The 17,938-nt window shown below is 37.7% G+C and overlaps 1 protein-coding gene across 2 annotated transcripts in view; it reads left to right on the top strand.

Moving 5' to 3' along the window:
* Positions 1-5,514: 5,514 nt before the first annotated feature.
* SEL1L2 (SEL1L2 adaptor subunit of ERAD E3 ligase) overlaps positions 5,515-17,938 on the top strand; it is a 113,832-nt gene continuing 101,408 nt past the window's right edge. For both annotated transcript variants that reach the window (XM_047770365.1, XM_047770366.1), the window contains exon 1: positions 5,515-5,648. In XM_047770365.1, the coding sequence (XP_047626321.1) occupies positions 5,591-5,648 (58 nt within the window). In that variant the 5' untranslated portion in view covers positions 5,515-5,590. The remainder of the gene's footprint in view (positions 5,649-17,938) is intronic.

The raw sequence follows: 17,938 nt of genomic DNA on the forward strand, positions 1-17,938 counted from the left end.
TAAAGGAAAATTTCTTCTTGAGCTTTAAACCTATACATGCTACCATATACTGGATCTCAACTTTAAGAGGCAGTGTTATGCGCTGGTTAAAAGGCATCTGAAGCTAGTTTTTCTGGATTCAAATTCTAAGTTTACTCCTTTTTTTTTTTTTTTTTGGCTTTTTACGGCCGCAGCTGCAACATATGGAGATTCCTAAGCTAGGGGTCTAATCAGAGCTACAGCTGCCAGCCTACACCCCAGCCACAGCAGCACAGGATCTGAGCCACGTCTGTGACCTACACCACAGCTCACGGCACTGCACCAGATCCTTAACCCACTGACCAAGGCCAGGGATTGAAACCACAACCTCATGGTTCCTAGTCAGATTCATTTACGCTGCACCACGACAAGAACTCCAAATTCTAGGTTTACTCTTATTAATTATGTGGCCCTTGGCAAATTACTCAAGATCTCTGAACTTTGACATTTTTTGAAATCTATTATGTGGAGATGACGATAAATATCTACTCTATCAGATTGATTTGAGGATTAAATGAGTTAAAACACATAAAGTGACTAGCACATAGTAAATATGGCAGAGATACTCACTAGCATAGTTTCTTCTTTCTTGGCCCATAGCCAGACTCTATTTTCCAACCTCCCTTGGAATTAGCACATGTGACTGCATCCTGGGTAGGTTATGATGCAAAAGGCCACTTCAATGCCTAACCATCAAAACTCCCATGTACTCATTCATGTTCTCTCTTTTTCACAGTGATCCCAGAACCAGCATCTCAAGAAGGAAGGAAACTGGATCCCTGAGTCACTGCTTGGAGGAGCAAGGAGTACCACATCAGGCTCTTAATGTAAACAAGAAACTTTTATGTATTGTGTTAAGGCCTAGATATTTAGAAGGTATTTGTTTCAGCATTTTTTTATTTTTTATTATAGTTGATTTACAATGTTCTTTCAATTTCTGCTGTACAGTAAAGTGACCCAGTTATACATATATACATTCTTTTTTTCAAATTATACTCCATCATGTTCCATCACAAGTGATTAGATATAGTTCCTTGTGCTATACAGCAGGAACTCATTGCAATCACTTTAAGCATTTAATTTAATTTTATAATTTTTTTTTTGCCTTTTTTAGGGCCGCACCCACGGCATATGGAGGTTCCCAGGCTAGGGGTCTAATCGGAGCCGTAGCCACTGGCCTACACCAGAGACACAGCAACGTGGGATCTGAGCCGCATCTGTGACCTACACCACAGCTCACGGCAATGCCAGATCCTTAACCCACTGAGCGAGGCCAGGGATGGAACCTGCAACCTCATGGTTCCTAGTCAGATTCATTAACCACTGCGCCACGACGGGAACTCCCAAGCATTTAATTTTAATTATTCTTACAAAATACCATTATCATTCTAAAGTATCAAATATTAGTATCAAATATTAATATTTAGTATCTAAAAGATACTTGAAATATACTACATATAGATATAGATATAGATACTTATAGATACTTGAAATATACCACATGGTACTCATGATCTTTTCCCCACACTTAGACCTCTTCCAGTGTTCCCCATCTCTTTGAACGGCCTCATCACACATTTACTTGAACAGTCTAGAAACCTAAACACCATCTCTGGTACCTCTTAAAACTTCACTCTCATTCCCAATGAATTGCTGTACCTTCTCAATTTTATCTCCTGTATAATCTTGAATTTTTTACCTTTCCAGTAGCACTTAACTGTCCCCCATGTCCATTTTTGCCCCCTTCTGTCTATTCTCTGCCCTGCATCTAGAGTTATCATGTCAAATGTGATTAGGTCATTTCACTGTTGTAAACCATTCAGTGACTTCTTGGTGGTCCTTATGTGGACTGACTTGAACTCCCTCAAAATACATATGTTGAAACCCTATCCCACAATGTGATTATATCAGGATATGGGGTCTTTAGGAAGAAGTTATGGTTAAATGAGGTCATAAGGGTGGGAATCTAATCCAATAAGACTGTGACCTTATAAAAGAGAAAGCTTCACACACACTCACTCTCTCTGTCTGTTTCTGTCTCTGTATCTCCCCTCCCCCTACCTCTACCATCCTAACTCCACTATCCCCTATCATGTAAAGATACAGTGAGAATGCGGCCATCTGCAAGCCAGGAAGCGTGCCTTCACAAGAAGCAGACTATGCTGGTGCCCTAGATCATGGACTTCCAGCTTCCAGAACTGTGAGAAAAATAATTTCTATTGTTTAAGCCACCCAGTGTATGGTATTTTGTTATAGCAGCCTGAGCTGCTTATTATAGTATAGTCTTATTACAAAAACTGAATCATTTAGAAGTGACCATCACCTACCAAAATCCTGCTTTTCTTATACCCCAACCACCCTTCTCTGATTCCAACCATAGCAGCCCTTAGAGATTTTCAGTTACTTGATCACATCTTATTCTGGCCTTTTCACATGTTTATCGCTATACTTAGGACATGTTTTGCTTGTTTAACCCATTCTCATTCTTCAGAGTTCAGCTGGCAAAATTCACTCCCTGGCAAGCCTTCCCTGACCCTGACCCCACCCCACCTCTATGCACAGTTTCCCCTTATATGCCCTCAGTGCTCATTCATTTTCCTATAAAACTCTTTTAACAGTTTTTAATTATCCTTTTATTTTGTGTTTATTGTATAAATATTTATCTTTCACTCTGGACTTATAAACTCTCTGAGAACAGGAAATATATCTTGTTGCTCATCATCTACAAACAATGGCACAATGCCTGAAACATAATACACATTTATTGAATGAATAAAAGAATGGATGAAAGTTAAATGAGCATCCATACAGAGATGTTGGCAAAACTAAGGTAGAGCATATAAGACTGAAATAGGAGGCACTAATTTAATGGGAAGAGCTTGGAACTAACAAAATTAATGAATACCTCAAAGAGCATTACTGTGAATCTTTAGTATATGATATATTTTCAATACATGAATGAATGAGGGAGAGTATGGTAGGAGAAGAATGAGAAGTTGTGTTCAATGTGTAAAAAATTAATTACAGTTCAGTTTTCAGAGAAAGCAATAATGTAACTTCAAGAAGGTATTGATGGTCAGAAATGTCAGATGTCTCACAGAGATCAAGTAGGATGAAAACTGAGAAAAGATCAGTGGATTTATAATCTATATAAATTAGTGAAAGTAAAAATAATTAGTTGAAGAATAAATGAGAGACAACAAGCCAGAAGCAGTGGTTATGGAATAGACTGAAGTACCAGAGAAAGTAAATGTGGATAAAATCTAAAGAGAGAAAAGTCTTAGACTTAGAATAAAGGAAGTACATTTCATCTTTTGAGATGAGTAAGAAAAAGAATGACCAGAAGTTCCCATTGGGGGTCAGCAGGTTAAGAACCTGACATAGTGTCTGTGAGAATGCGGGTTCAATCCCTGGTCCCAGTGGGTTAAGGATCTGGCATTGCCGCAAGCTGCACAGATGCAGCTCAGGTTCAGTGTTGCTGTGGCTGCGGCTTTGATGTCAGCCCCTGATCCAGGAACTTCTATATGCTGCAGGTGTGGCCATGTTTTTAAAAAAGGATGACTGGGAGTTCCCATTGTGGTGCAGCGGAAATGAACCCAAGTAGCATAAATGAGGATGTTTGATCCTCGGCCTCTCTCAGTGGTTAAGGATCCAGTGTTGCCGTGAGCTGTGGTGTAGGTCACAGACATGGTTTGGATCCCATGTTGCTGTGACTGTGGTTTAGGCTGGCAGCCACAGCTCCAATTCAACCCCTAGCCTGGGAACTTCCATATGCTGCAAGTGTAGCCCTAAAGGGGAAAAAAAAAAAAAAAGTGAGTAGATAGAGATTCAAGAATGTTTTTTTAATCTAAGGGAAGTCAAGGGACAGTGGGTTGAATGACCTCAGTTTCCGTGAAAAGAGGAAGCAAATCATTTCCTGAAAAAATGTTGATAATTCTGGATCCAAATAGGGACTGTAAAAAAGATTGGGGAGTGTTTAATGGATGATAGTTAAAGAGTTTAAATGAATTTTATTTAGACAGTTTTTAAAAGTACATAAGTTAGGACAGTCTATTTTGAAGTTCTTTGGTGAAAGGAAAAGAAATTATGGACTGTGGTAGGCTGAATAACAGTTGCAAAGACTTCCAGGACCTAATCTCTGGAACCTATGAATGTCACTTTATTTGGCAAAAGGAACTTGGAGATATGATCGAGGATCTTATTATGGGATGATTATCCTGTATTTTGGTGAACTCTCAATGTAATCACAAGTGGCCTAAGAGCAGAGGGAAATTAAACCCCAAAAGAGAAAGCAAAGTGATGATTGTGCAGAGATTGGAATGACACAACCACAAATTGAGAAACGGGCAGCCATTAAAAGCTGGATAATCCTAGGCAAGGAATAGATTCTCCCCTGGAGCCTCCAAAAAGAACTAGATGTGCCTTTACTTTTAGTCTTTTAAGAATCCTTTTGGGAGTTCCTGTCGTGGCTCAGTGGCTAACTAAACCTGACTAGGAACTATGAGGCTGAGGGTTCTATCCCCAGCCTGGCTCAGTGGGTTAAGGATCTGGTGTTGCCATGAGCTGTGGTGGAGGCCAGCAGCTACAGCTCTGATCTGACCCTTAGCCTTGGAACCTCCATGTGCCACGGGTGCGGCCCTAAAAAGACAAAAAAAAAAAAAAGAATTCTTTTGGACTTCTGACCTCCCGAACTGCAAGAGAATAAATTTCTATTAAATTACCACTAAATTTGTGATAATTTTTCACAATAGAGATGGGAATAAAGGAAATAAACCTGAAAAAACAAGGTAATAAATTCATTTGTTTCAGAAGTAATTACCTGAACACATTGTAAACATTGGATATATTTTAGATATAATTTCTCAACTAGATCAGTTCTTTGATATTGTTGATATTTCCATACTTTTACCTAAATATTCATTTTGATTTCTGGTCCTAGCCTTGAGAGTATTCATTTGTGAGATGCCCATATATTTTAAGACAGTAAAGAGGTCATTTTAAAACATTTTTTAATTAAATTTTAATGAAAACACCATTTTAACAATGTAATTGATGATTGGGGTTTATTTGTCTTGGTCCTGGTCAAACTTCAGCAGTTACTTACTTGAACAGAGGATAAACATTTTCACCAAGATGGGGACCAAATCAGACTGACTTGGTCACTATGTTTCTTGTCCACATTAGCCTTGAGATGTTAGATTAAAGGATGATATCAGGTTAGTTCATGCACTTGAGTTTTCCCATAATTGCAGTTTGCATCTCTGGAAGTAAGAACTTCCAGAAACTCTGAACAAAGTTCAAAGAGCAACACCTACCTATTTGAAGCCTACCACTTATCTCTTACCAGAGAAATTATAGGCTAGATATGATTACTTCCCCACAGCCTGCTCTCTCCATCAGCTGCCTTCATTCCAGGTTGAAAGGAAATTCCTGGCAGCTCATTGGCCCAAGAGTAAGGAAATTGTTGCTTAGCAACCAAGTCCTGACCCCCACAGACCTGAAAAGAGGAAGCTTGTGGGCCAGCCACCTAGTTCTGCCTGTGTTGCAGTGAGAAAGAGCTGCTTAGGAGAATATGAAGCCCTGGTCCCTGCTAATAGAGATATTGGTAATTCTTGGGGTCACAGTTACAAGTAAGTTTTTCTGTCATTATGGTTCCTTATTAGGATCCTTAGCACTAAGGGTAGAAGCTGATTATAAAATCATAAGTAACTTCACTATATTCCTACTTAACACCATCTTTGGAAAGTACTTTAAAATATTCAGTATGGATAGATAATAATGATACTCCCATTTAGGACAATACCTGGGAAGGGTGTGTTTACCTGGGGAGGCTGTGTGTACCTGGGAAGGGTGTGTGTGTGTGTGTGTGTGTGAAGGGGGGAAAGACTGAGCAAATCTATGAAAAAAGCATTATAATTTTTTTATAGAGTAGCTATAGTATAGATAGTTGAGATAGGTTAAGTTTTGTTAAATCTAGGATATCATGAAAATCTAGTTCTAGAACTTTAAAGGAAAAGTATAGTCTGTTATAATCTTTCCACAATAACAATTCTACTTTCAAAGTTTCCATGATTCCTAACTAGTTACTATCTTAAAATGGGAATTATTTTCTAGTGTGGTTTCTCTGGCTATTTATTGAGTTAATTTTTACCCAAATCCTCAAATAACTTACTCATCATGAATTTAAGAAATATTTATTTGCATTTAACCCACGAATGCAAGGTTGTTACAACACCTGAAAGTTAATTAATGTAACACACCACAGGAATAGAATAAATGGCAAGGACCACATTATCATCTCAACTGATACAGGAAAAGCACCTGACAAAATTCAGCTGCCCTTTTGAATAAAAACATTCAACAAACTAGGAATATAAAGAAACTTAACCTAATAAAGGTCATCCTCAAAAAACTTGCACCTAATGTATTTAATGGTGAAAACTGAATGCTTTCCCCCTATGGTTCCCCTAAGATCAGGAACAAGACAAGAATGTCCCCTCTTACCATTTCCTATTCAATATTGTATTGGCGGTTCTAGCCAAGACAAATAGATAAGAAAAAAAAGTAAGAGAAATCAAGATTGGGAAGGAAGAAATAAACCTATCTATCTTTATTTACTAAAGACATGATTTCATATACAAAAATCCTAAGGTATCCATTAAAAAACTGTTAGAACTGATAAGTGAGTTTACCAGGGTTTCAGGATAAAAGGTTAATAGACAAAACTTAATCTATTTCTATACCATCACAGTGATCAAGCCAAAAATGAAATTAACATTTCCATTTACTGTGGCATCGAAAAGGATAAAATATTTAGAACTAAATTTAGGAGTTCCTGTCATGGTGCAGCAGAAACAAATCTGACTAGGAACCATGAGGTTGCAGGTTCTATCCCTGCCCTCACTCAATGGGTTAAGGACCTGGCATTGCCATGAGCTGTGGTGTAGGTTGCAGATGCAGCTCAGATCTGGAGTTGCTATGGCTGTGGCATAAGTCAGGAGCTGCAGCTCTGATTAGACTCCTATCCTGGGAACCTCAATATGCCACAGGTGCAGCTCTAAAAAGACCAAAAAAAAAAAAAGAACTAAATTTAACAAAAGATAAAAGAAATGCAAAGCTCATGCTCTAAAAACTACAAAAACTGTTTTTAAAAATTTAAATAAAATTTCAATAAATGAAAATATTTTCCATGTTCATGGATTGGAAAACTTAAGAGGGCAATACTCTTCATTTTGACCTACAGTTCAGTATACTCCCTATCAAAATCCCAGCTTACTTCATTGTAGAAAGTAACAAAACAGTCTGAGAATTAATATGGAAATGAATGTTTTTGGGAAAAAATGATTAAATTGGAGGACTCTCATTTCTAAATTTCAAAACAACTACAAAACTGTAGTAATCAAGACAGTGTGGTACTGGCATGAGGATAGACATATAGATCAATAAAATATTCTTAAAAGTTCAGAAATAAATCCTCACATTTATTACCAATTGATTTTTGGCAAGGAAGCCAAGACATTGACTTAATGGGGAAAGGGGAGAATAATTTCTTCAACATATGGTGAGGGACAAACAGAGTGCCACATACTTCACACCAGTTAGACACCTATCTCACACTATATATAGAAAATAATTCAAATGAGTCAAAGACCTAAATATAATAGCTAAAGCTTTAAAAGTCTTAGAAGAAAAACATAAATGTGTGTGACCCTAGATTAGGCAACAGTTCCTTAAATTTACCACCAAAACACAAGCAGAGAAAGAAGAAAACAAACTAGACATCATCAAAATTAAACATTTTTATGCTTCAAAGAACATCATCAAGAAACTGAAAAGACAATCCACAGAATGGGAGAAAATGTTTACAAGTCATACATTCAATAAAGGTTTATATTCAGAATATGTAATCTTACATATCTCATCAACAAAATGACAACCCAATTTTTCAAATGGACAAAGGAATTGGATAGATATCTTCCAAAGAAGATATACAAATGACCATCAAATGCATAAAAAGATATTCACCATCATTGGTCATGAAGAAAATATAAATCAAAACCACAGTGAAATATTATATCACACCTATTAGGATGATTATAATTTTTTAAAAAAGGAAAATATCAAGATTTGACAAGGAGAAATAGGAACCCTCATACATTGCTGGTGGGGATATAAAGCAGTAGAGCCACTTGGAAAACAGTTTGGCAATTCCTCAAAAAGTTAAATTTAGAATTACCATATGACACATCAATTCTGCTGATAGGCATTTACCTAAGAGAAATGAAGCATGTGTCCACACTGAAAATTTGTATACAAATGTTTGTAAAAGCATTATTTATTATAGTTAAAGGAGGAAAACCTAAATAATGAATGAGTAGATAAATTGTGGTGTATACATACTATGGAATTTCATTCAACCATGAGAAGGAATGAAGTACTGAAACATACTACAAGTTAGATGAACCTTAAAAACACTAAAGAAGTTTATGAAAGTTAAAAAGTTATAAAGGTAAAGAAGCTATATATGAAAGGCCACATATTATGTAATTTTTATTATATGAAATATCCAGAGTAGGCAAATCCATAGAGACAGAAAGCAGATTAGTGGTTGCCAGTGGATAGGGGAAGGGATAATGGAGAGTTATTTAATAAATACAGAATATACTTATAGGCTAATGAAAAACTTTTGAAACTGAAAAGAGAAGGTGGTTGTAAAAGCACTAAATGTCACTTAATTGTACACTTTAAAATATTTACTTGTATGTTAAGAATTTTACCTCAGTTTTTTAAAGTGGTATAGTGGTTTGGAAAACAGTCTTGCAGTTCCTCAAAAGAGTAAACATAGAATTACCATAGGAGTATATACCCAAGAGAACTAAAAACTTACTTCCATGCAAAAACTTGTGCACAAATGGCAGCATTATTCATAGTAGCCAAAAAAATGGGAAAAAAACTAATGTTCACTAATTGATGAATGAATAAATCAAATTTGGTATGTCTATACTATGGAATATTATTCGGCAAAAAAAGGAATGAAGTATAATATGGATGATCACTGAAAATTTATGCTAAGCAAGAGAAACTGGACATGAAAGACCACAACCTGTGTGATTTCATATGTATGCAATGTCCAGAATAGGTAAATCCACAGAGACAGAAAATAGTTTACCTAGGGCTAGAGGTGTAGGGGAATTGGGGATATTATGACAAGGTTACTTTGGAGATAATGAAAATGTTCTAAAATTATGGTGATGGTTGCACAAATCTGTGAATATCCTAAAAGCTATTGATTTGCAGGGACAAAGAAAGAAATATTTAATAAAAGTTATGTGCCAGGATTATGGAAGACTATTTAAGACACAATCCTTTTCCTTAAGCAACTTTGAGTCTAGAAGAAAAAAACAAGTAAACAAGTGAATAAATCATGAAGTGTTGTAAGTATTTTGAAAAATAATAGCATTTATAAAGTACTGTAGGGCACACAAATGGGGGACTGGTGAATTCTACCAGTGTGTCAGGCTTCATCAAGGAAATGGCATAAACTCAATCTTGAAAGATTGGTGAATGTTCACTAAGCAAGCAAAAGAGAACAAGAACATATCAGACCAGGTAAAGGGGGACACAGAAAAATAAAAGGGTGTGGTCTATAAATAAGTATGGCAGTTTGCCATAGTGTGGGATAGGAGACAGAACATAGCAATTGATGAGGCAAAGCCTTTGTGGTAGTCTCTGAGGTTTGAGCATGATCTATGGGCAATGGGGAGTCATTTGAGGGTTTACTCATTGAAGAACATGAACAGAATTATGTTTTTCAAAAATGACTTTGGCAGTAGAGAGATGATGGATTCTAACTGGAAACTCTCTCAACAGAGTAACCCACAGCAGACTATCAAATGGCCCAAACAAGAAATGATGAGGACTTAAACTATAGCCATAGCAGTGGGGACTGAGGAGCAGCTGGAAACAAGACTAAAGACAATGACATATGAGTCCATAGTGGGAGTGTGCCATGAAGATGAGAATGGCCAAGAGTGCCAAATGCCAGAGAGAGTAGGGAAGTGAAGGAAGAACCAAGTGACCATTGGCTTTAATAGCCAGAGAATCTTTACCTTTTCAGGAGAGTTTATCAGCAAAGCAAGACAAAACTTGATTTCAATTGGTAGGAGTGAACAGGAGGAGAGAAAGAGACAGTGATGATGAGTACAAAATTCTTGGATTAGGACACTTTGCAGGGTCAGAGGAGTTTTCAGCAGATCATTTCTTGAGATTCAGGTGGACAGATACTCAGGGAAATAATTATTGGGGGAGAAGACAGTCGCTTTATAAACTGGTGCTAAAAGACCTAAGATTCATACATAAAATCAGCTCCTAACCCCACTCTTATTTTTTTCTCTTCCTCTCTTTCTACCCCTAGTTCTCAAGGCAAAACAGGTCTGCCCATTTTTACTCACATACACCTTGCAAGACTGTGTTTTGCCTTTTTATGCATTTTTCACCTAATGCTCAATGTACTTTGATTTCACCCATGTAAAAATATTGAAAGAAGGATGATGTGATTTTTCCCTGATTCTGCATTTATCTAGGGAAATTTCTAAAATAGTCACTGACATTTTTCTCTTTTAGTAAATCCTCAGAATTAAGTAGTTTATCCTTATGTGAAGAATGAGCAGTCTACCCCCAAAGTGTGACTTAGAAAATGGAAATAAAACTAATAGTGTGGGATTTTTTTTTTTTTATATCCCTCCTACCCATCCAGCTGCTGATCTAAGGTCGGGTAAGTTATGTAACTAAGGCAGAGAAAAGATATTGCCGGAAGTTTTGGATTTAGATTGTCCCAGGTTTCTCTATTGAGTCTCTCTTTCTAGTAGTAATTTCTCACTATCATACAACTTCTACAATTAAAAAAAATAAAATAAAGTAAAATTAAATTGAATTAAAATGCAAACTGGAGTTCCTGTTATGGCTTGGCGGTAACCAACCCGACTAGTATCCAGAGTTCAAGCCCTGGACTTGCTCAGTGGGTTAACGATCCAGCGTGACCATGAGCTACAGTGTAGGTCAAAGATGCGGCTGGGATGCAGTATTGCTGTGGCTGTGGCGTAGGCCAGCAGCTGCAATACCATCTGGCCCCTAGCCTGGGAACTTCCATATGCTGCAGGTGTGGCCCTAAAAAGAAAAGAAAAAATAAATAAAAAGCAAACTAAAATTGAAAGTTCATAACAGCTCTCTCCTCTGGTACTTACCCACCCAGCAACTCTCTGAAAAAGGCAGGTAGCTCATTATCTCACACTAGCAAGAGGTCAGAAAGCAGTTGCCCAGCCAGCATATCTACATTCCTGGAAGGTCCAGAGAGGAGCCACTTAAAGGCCAAGGCCTAGACATGTTGCAGAGAATGTGGGGATTAAGCAGTACAAGCAGGCAATGTCAACTGCTTCATAAATCTTCTTTCTCTTACCAGTTCTATTTTGAATAACTTGTAAATTCTAGGAGTGTTAAATTACCATTGCTTCCTTTCACTTCTTTACATTGCACCTCTAAACAGGGCAAGAATAAATTGCAAACATCTGGAGCATCTTTCCTTGCAGAGAAGCTGGAGGGAGCAGATGTGTCATGCCGTGGTGGGACAACTGACTACTAGAGAGAAGTTTGATTGTGTTATCTCAGGGATCAGTAAGGAAGCTCATCTCGCTGTTGTGAATTGTCCTGAAATGTGGAAGGCTTTTTCTTGTAGTTATCTCCTAGGGTCATCTGAAGATAATAATTAACCAATTACTGCTATTCTTTGGAAGCATTTAATAGGACAGCAGTGAGTGGGGAGAAGGCGACCCTCAACCTGGGGAGAGGTGGGAGGACAGATTCCCCACCTGAACCAGTCAATGCTGTGGCATCAGTTTTGTTTCTGGTTATTCAGTCTGCTTTGAGGAACTAGCCTCTTCTGCCTTGTCCTAATCACTCTTCCCAATTCCACTCCATTTTTGCCATACCAAGGCTCATGTGTCTCTCTTATCACATACCTATGCCAAGAATTCTCTCTGCCAGTGATCCTCTACCTGCTTCTAACTGATCCTAAGATCTACTCCCCACTTGTTGAGATTGCTTTCTCGCTAACATTCTAGTGATCACTGATCCAGCGGCCTCTCACTATTCTTAGTACTTAATCTTTCTACAGCATTGGACCCTATTCACAGTATTTTTTTTTTTCTCCTCCACCCCTGTAGAATCTTTTTAGGCTCTTTCACTGGTTTCTCTTCCTCAACCCTCCCTTTAAATGCTGCACCCAAAGTTCAGTGCTTGGCTCTCTTGCTCTTCATATTCTACACTTCTGGTGCTCTGTCCCAAGCCCCACAGCTGCATATACATATGTATTTATACCCAAGACTTTCCTCCAGCTCTCTAGACCTGCATATCAGCCACATGATGGTCATGGACAATATATGGTCTGCAAATGTCTTAAATTCAATATTTCTTCTCAAAGTTAGTTCTTCTCTTATGCTTCTTCTCTTATTAATGGCATGAATATCCCTCTCTATTCCCTTGGTCCCCCAGTACAAAACCTCAACATTGTATGATTATACAGTTAACAGTGTACTAAGTATCATCTAATTCAAAGTTTTTACAAATGATAGGACTGGGGACCAGCATGGTGAAACTGATTGCCAAAAGTCATTCTGCACAGCCAGATCAGGAGCCATAATCTCCACATGTTTTATGATTATTCATTCCTTTATTCCTTTACTAAATCCTGTCAAGTCCATAGTGCCTCTCCCATCTATGCATTTTCACTCTCAATTTATAGTTTTATTGCTGTATATTTTATCTATATCACTGCACTTCTAACTCTGCTCTCTCTTATTCACAATACAGTACTGTTGGAAATAATATTTCTAAACCCCAGATTTGACCATGATTTTTTTCCTTGTCCAAGCACCTATTTTATTCAGAATAAAGTTCCAACATCTTGTCCAGCAGTCAAAATTCTATGCAGTTAGATTGCAACTTTTCCTTGCTATTTTGTCTCTGCTATAAAAATATTTTATTTCAACCAGTTCAAACTATGAGCCACTCAGTCTACTAATTCTCTCACTTCCATGTCATTCTCAGTCTGTTCTGCAGATGGACTATCTGTAGGAATGGACTGTCATTCCATTGTCTGCCCCATCACCACCATAAATCCACAGCATAACATCTTGCTAATCTTTTAAGGTCCATTTCAAGTTCTACTCCTCAAAACAAAAATAAAAACCCTTCCCAAACCCTTCCTCATTGCACATTGTGCCTTTATTTTCTTGTGTGTCCTAGTCTCACAGTTGAGTTAGTTTTTAACCATTTTTTTAAAATTATTTATTATTATTTTTTTCCCACTGTACAGCAAGGGGGTCAGGTTATCCTTACATGTATACATTACAATTACATTTTTCCCCCACCCTTTGTTCTGTTGCAACATGAGTATCTAGACAAAGTTCTCAATGCTATTCAGCAGGATCTCCTTGTAAATCTATTCTAAGTTGTGTCTGATAAGCCCAAACTCCTGATCCCTCCCACTCCCTCCCCCTCCCATCAGGCAGCCACAAGTCTCTTCTCCAAGTCCATGATTTTCTTTTCTGAGGAGATGTTCATTTGTGCTGGATATTAGATTCCAGTTATAAGTGATATCATATGGTATTTGTCTTTATCTTTCTGGCTCATTTCACTCAGTAGGAGATTCTCTAGTTCCATCCATGTTGCTGCAAATGGCATGATGTCATTCTTTTTTTATGGCTGAGTAGTATTCCATTGTGTATATATACCACATCCTCCGAATCCAATCCTCTGTCGATGGACATTTGGGTTGTTTCCATGTCCTGGCTATTGTGAATAGTGCTGCAATGTACATGCGGGTGCACGTGTCTCTTTTAAGTCGAGTTTTGTCCGGATAGATGCCCAAGAGTGGGATTGCGGGGTCATAGGGTAGTTCTATGGATAGATTTCTAAGGTATCTCCAAACTGTTCTCCATAGTGGCTGTACCAGTTTACATTCCCACCAACAGTGCAGGACGGTTCCCTTTTCTCCACAGCCCCTCCAGCACTTGTTATTTGTGGATTTATTAATGATGGCCATTCTGACTGGTGTGAGGTGGTATCTCACGGTAGTTTTGATTTGCATTTCTCTTATAACCAGTGATGTTGAGCATTTTTTCATGTGTTTGCTGGCCATCTATATATCTTCCTTGGAGAAATGTCTATTCAGGTCTTTTGCCCATTTTTCCATTGATTGATTGGCTTTTTTGCTGTTGGGTTGTATAAATTGTTTATATGTTCTAGAGATTAAGCCCTTGTCGGTTGCATCATTTGAAACTATTTTCTCCCATTCTGAAAGTTGTCTTTTTGTTTTCTTTTGGGTTTCCTTTGCTGTGCAAAAGCTTTTCAGTTTGATGAGGTCCCATGGGTTTATTTTTGCTCTAATTTCTATTGCTTTGGGAGACTGACCTGAGAAAATATTCATGATGTTGATGTCAGAGAGTGTTTTGCCTATGTTTTCTTCTAGGAGTTTGATGGTGTCCTGTCGTATATTTAAGTCTTTCAGCCATTTGGAGTTTACTTTTGTGCATGGTGTGAGGGTGTGTTCTAGTTTCATTGCTTTGCATGCAGCTGTCCAGGTTTCCCAGCAATGCTTGCTAAATAGACTTTCTTTTTCCCATTTGATGTTCTTGCCTCCCTTGTCAAAGATTAATTGACCATAGGTGTCAGGGTTTATTTCTGGGTTCTCTATTCTGTTCCATTGGTCTGTCTGTCTGTTTTGATACCAGTACCACACTGTGTTGATGACTGTGGCTTTGTAGTATTTCTTGAAGTCTGGGAGAGTTATGCCTCCTGCTTGGTTTTTGTTTCTCAGGATTGCTTTGGCGATTCTGGGTCTTTTGTGGTTCCATATAAATGTTTGGATTGTTTGTTCTAGTTCTGTGAAAAATGTCATGGGTAATTTGATAGGGATTGCATTGAATCTGTGGATTGCTTTGGGTCGTATGGCCATTTTTACAATATTGATTTTCCCAATCCAGGAACATGGAATATCTTTCCATTTCTTTACATCTTCTTTGATTTCTTTGATGAAAGTTTTATAGTTCTCGGCATATAGGTCCTTTATCTCCTTGGTCAGGTGTATTCCGAGGTATTTGATTTTGTGAGGTGCAATTTTAAAAGGTATTATATTTTTGTATTCCTTTTCTAATATTTCATTGCTGGTATAGAGAAATGCGACTGACTTCTGAATGTTAATCTTATATCCTGCTACTTTGCTGAATTTATGAATCAGTTCAAGGAGTTTTGGGGTTGAGTCCTTAGGGTTTTCTATGTATAGTATCATGTCATCTGCATACAGTGACAGTTTGATCTCTTCTCTTCCTATATGGATGCCTTTGATTTCTTTTGTTTGTCTAATTGCTGTGGCTAGGACTTCCAAAACGATGTTGAAGAGCAGTGGTGAGAGTGGGCATCCCTGTCTTGTTCCAGATTGGAGTGAGAAGGCTTTCAGTTTTTCCCCATTGAGGATTATATTTGCTGTGGGTTTATCCTAAATGGCTTTGATTATCTTCAGGAATGTTCCCTCTATACCCACTTTGGCGAGGGTCTTGATCATGAATGGATGTTGGACTTTGTCAAATGCTTTTTCTGCGTCTATTGAGATGATCATATGATTTTTGACTTTTCTTTTGTTAATGTGGTGTGTGATACTGATTGATTTGCGTATGTTGAACCATCCTTGTGAACCTGGGATGAACCCAACCTGGTCGTGGTGTATAATTTTTTTGATATGTTGTTGGATTCGATTGGCTAATATTTTGTTGAGAATTTTTGCATCTATATTCATCAATGATATTGGCCGATAGTTTTCTTTTTTGGTGGTATCTCTGTCTGGTTTTGGAATGAGGGTGATGGTGGCATCATAGAATGTCTTTGGGAGTATTCCTTCTTCTTCAACCTTTTGAAAGAGTTTAAGGAGGATGGGCACCAGTTCCTCTTTATATGTTTGATAAAATTCACCTGTGAAGCCATCTGGTCCTGGACTTTTATTTGTAGGGAGTGATTTTATGACCTCTTCCATTTCATTTCTAGTGATGGGTCTGTTCAGTTGGTCTGTTTCTACTTGATTCAGTTTTGGCAGGCTGTAAGATTCTAGAAAATTGTCCATTTCTTCCAGATTGTCAAACTTGTTGCCATATAGTTTTTCATAGTTTTTAACCATTTTACTAGATTGTCAATTACCTGAATGCAGAGATTGTGTTTTACTTACCTTTTCTGTCTCCTATAGCTCATTGCAGAACTTGGCACACAGTGGATGCGCAGCACTTGTAAAGTAGAATAATAATAACTAACATTCATGTAACACTTTAAAATTTGTAAAATACATTCCCAAAACCTGTGGAGTACATCATGTAAATATTTTTAATATTCAAAATTGATACATTTTCAAAACTCTAATGTATAGACCTTAGTAAAACCTGAATCCTCTAATGGGAATCAAGTTTTGCTTTTTGTTTTTTAACTCCATATCACCTGTCTCTATTCTTCAAAGTATATTGTTCAGAGTTTTCTCTCATTATCATATTTACTTGCCTCAGGTTATTTCTACCTACTACCAAACAGCCATATGAAAAATAAATATTCAATCAATCATCCAAATATTTTAAAATGTAGTAGACATGTGTTTGTGTCTGTATAGAACAAACAGCTAGGTGATTTATTGAATTATTTACTTTTCAACCAGTTGTTTTGGCAGTTATGATAATGACATAAACTTTGCCAGTAGCACTTTATCAGTATTTTTGTAGATTTTGTAATTTTACTACTATCTGAAGTTTATTTACTGTAGCCATCTAATCCATCTAATTTTATTTATACAGTTTATCAGCAATGAAATATGGTAGGCAAGAAAAATTTGTTTCTTTTGAAACTTCTTTTAAGTCTGTGCCATAGACTTGGAGACTTGGATCCAAGGTTACAGTGCTGGGATTGAAGAGAATATTCCCAGATTGGAAAAAGTAATGTGTACCCACATAGAGGAGTTTAAAAAAAGAAATTCATCAGCTCTGAAAAACAAGTAGGAGTGCCTTTGATGAAAAAGGAATTCAGAATAATTAAAAGAAAAATAGGAGGAATGGATTGAAAGAAACTTTCGCCTAAAAATGTACAAAAGAGCAAAAGAGAATATGGCTAGGAAAAATGTACAAGTGGGTTCAGAGAAAAGGGAAGGAGTCCCAGGGCAAAAAAAAAAAAATTGTTGGTTGAAAACAACAACTAGCAGTTTTGACCTCTGCTCCCCTCACCACGGCATGGCATTACCACCAGATACAAAAGAAAGGGCAGCACTTTGATTTCCAGGCTAGATGACTAGATTATTTGGACCAGCCATCCCACAGAAAACAAATGACACAAAAACATACAAACTTCTCAAAATCATCAAGGAGTTGAGAAGATAGTAAAGGACTACCAGACACCCCCCCGCACCCCCCCCCCCAAAAAATGCAAGGAACTGCTGGATTCCAAAGAAGTAAGCACAGAGCACCTGAGCAGGGCTGGGACTTGGCTCACCCTGGTCCTAGCTCTGTACCTGAACATCAAAGCAGCTTTTACCCTCAGCTTTTACCAACCTGGACTTTGGTTTTAGCGGCCTTATAAGGCAAGGAGGACAGAATCTAGTCCTCAAAACCTGTTCAAGGAGAGGATCTAATATAAGAGACCATGAGGTGCTTTACTCTTAGCATAAGGGCAGATCAGAAGTAAATCACCCCTTCCTAAGTCTTCAGAGATTTGACCCTTAGCAGAGCAGGAGAAAAGGAAAAGGAAAAATACATTTCTAGGAGTTCCCATTGTGGCTCCATGGATTAAGAACCCAACTAGTGTCTGTGAGAATGTGTATTCAATCCCTGACCTCGCTCAGTTG

This window comes from Phacochoerus africanus, chromosome 3 (genome assembly GCF_016906955.1).
Source record: "Phacochoerus africanus isolate WHEZ1 chromosome 3, ROS_Pafr_v1, whole genome shotgun sequence".
Taxonomy (NCBI): Eukaryota; Metazoa; Chordata; class Mammalia; order Artiodactyla; family Suidae; genus Phacochoerus; species Phacochoerus africanus.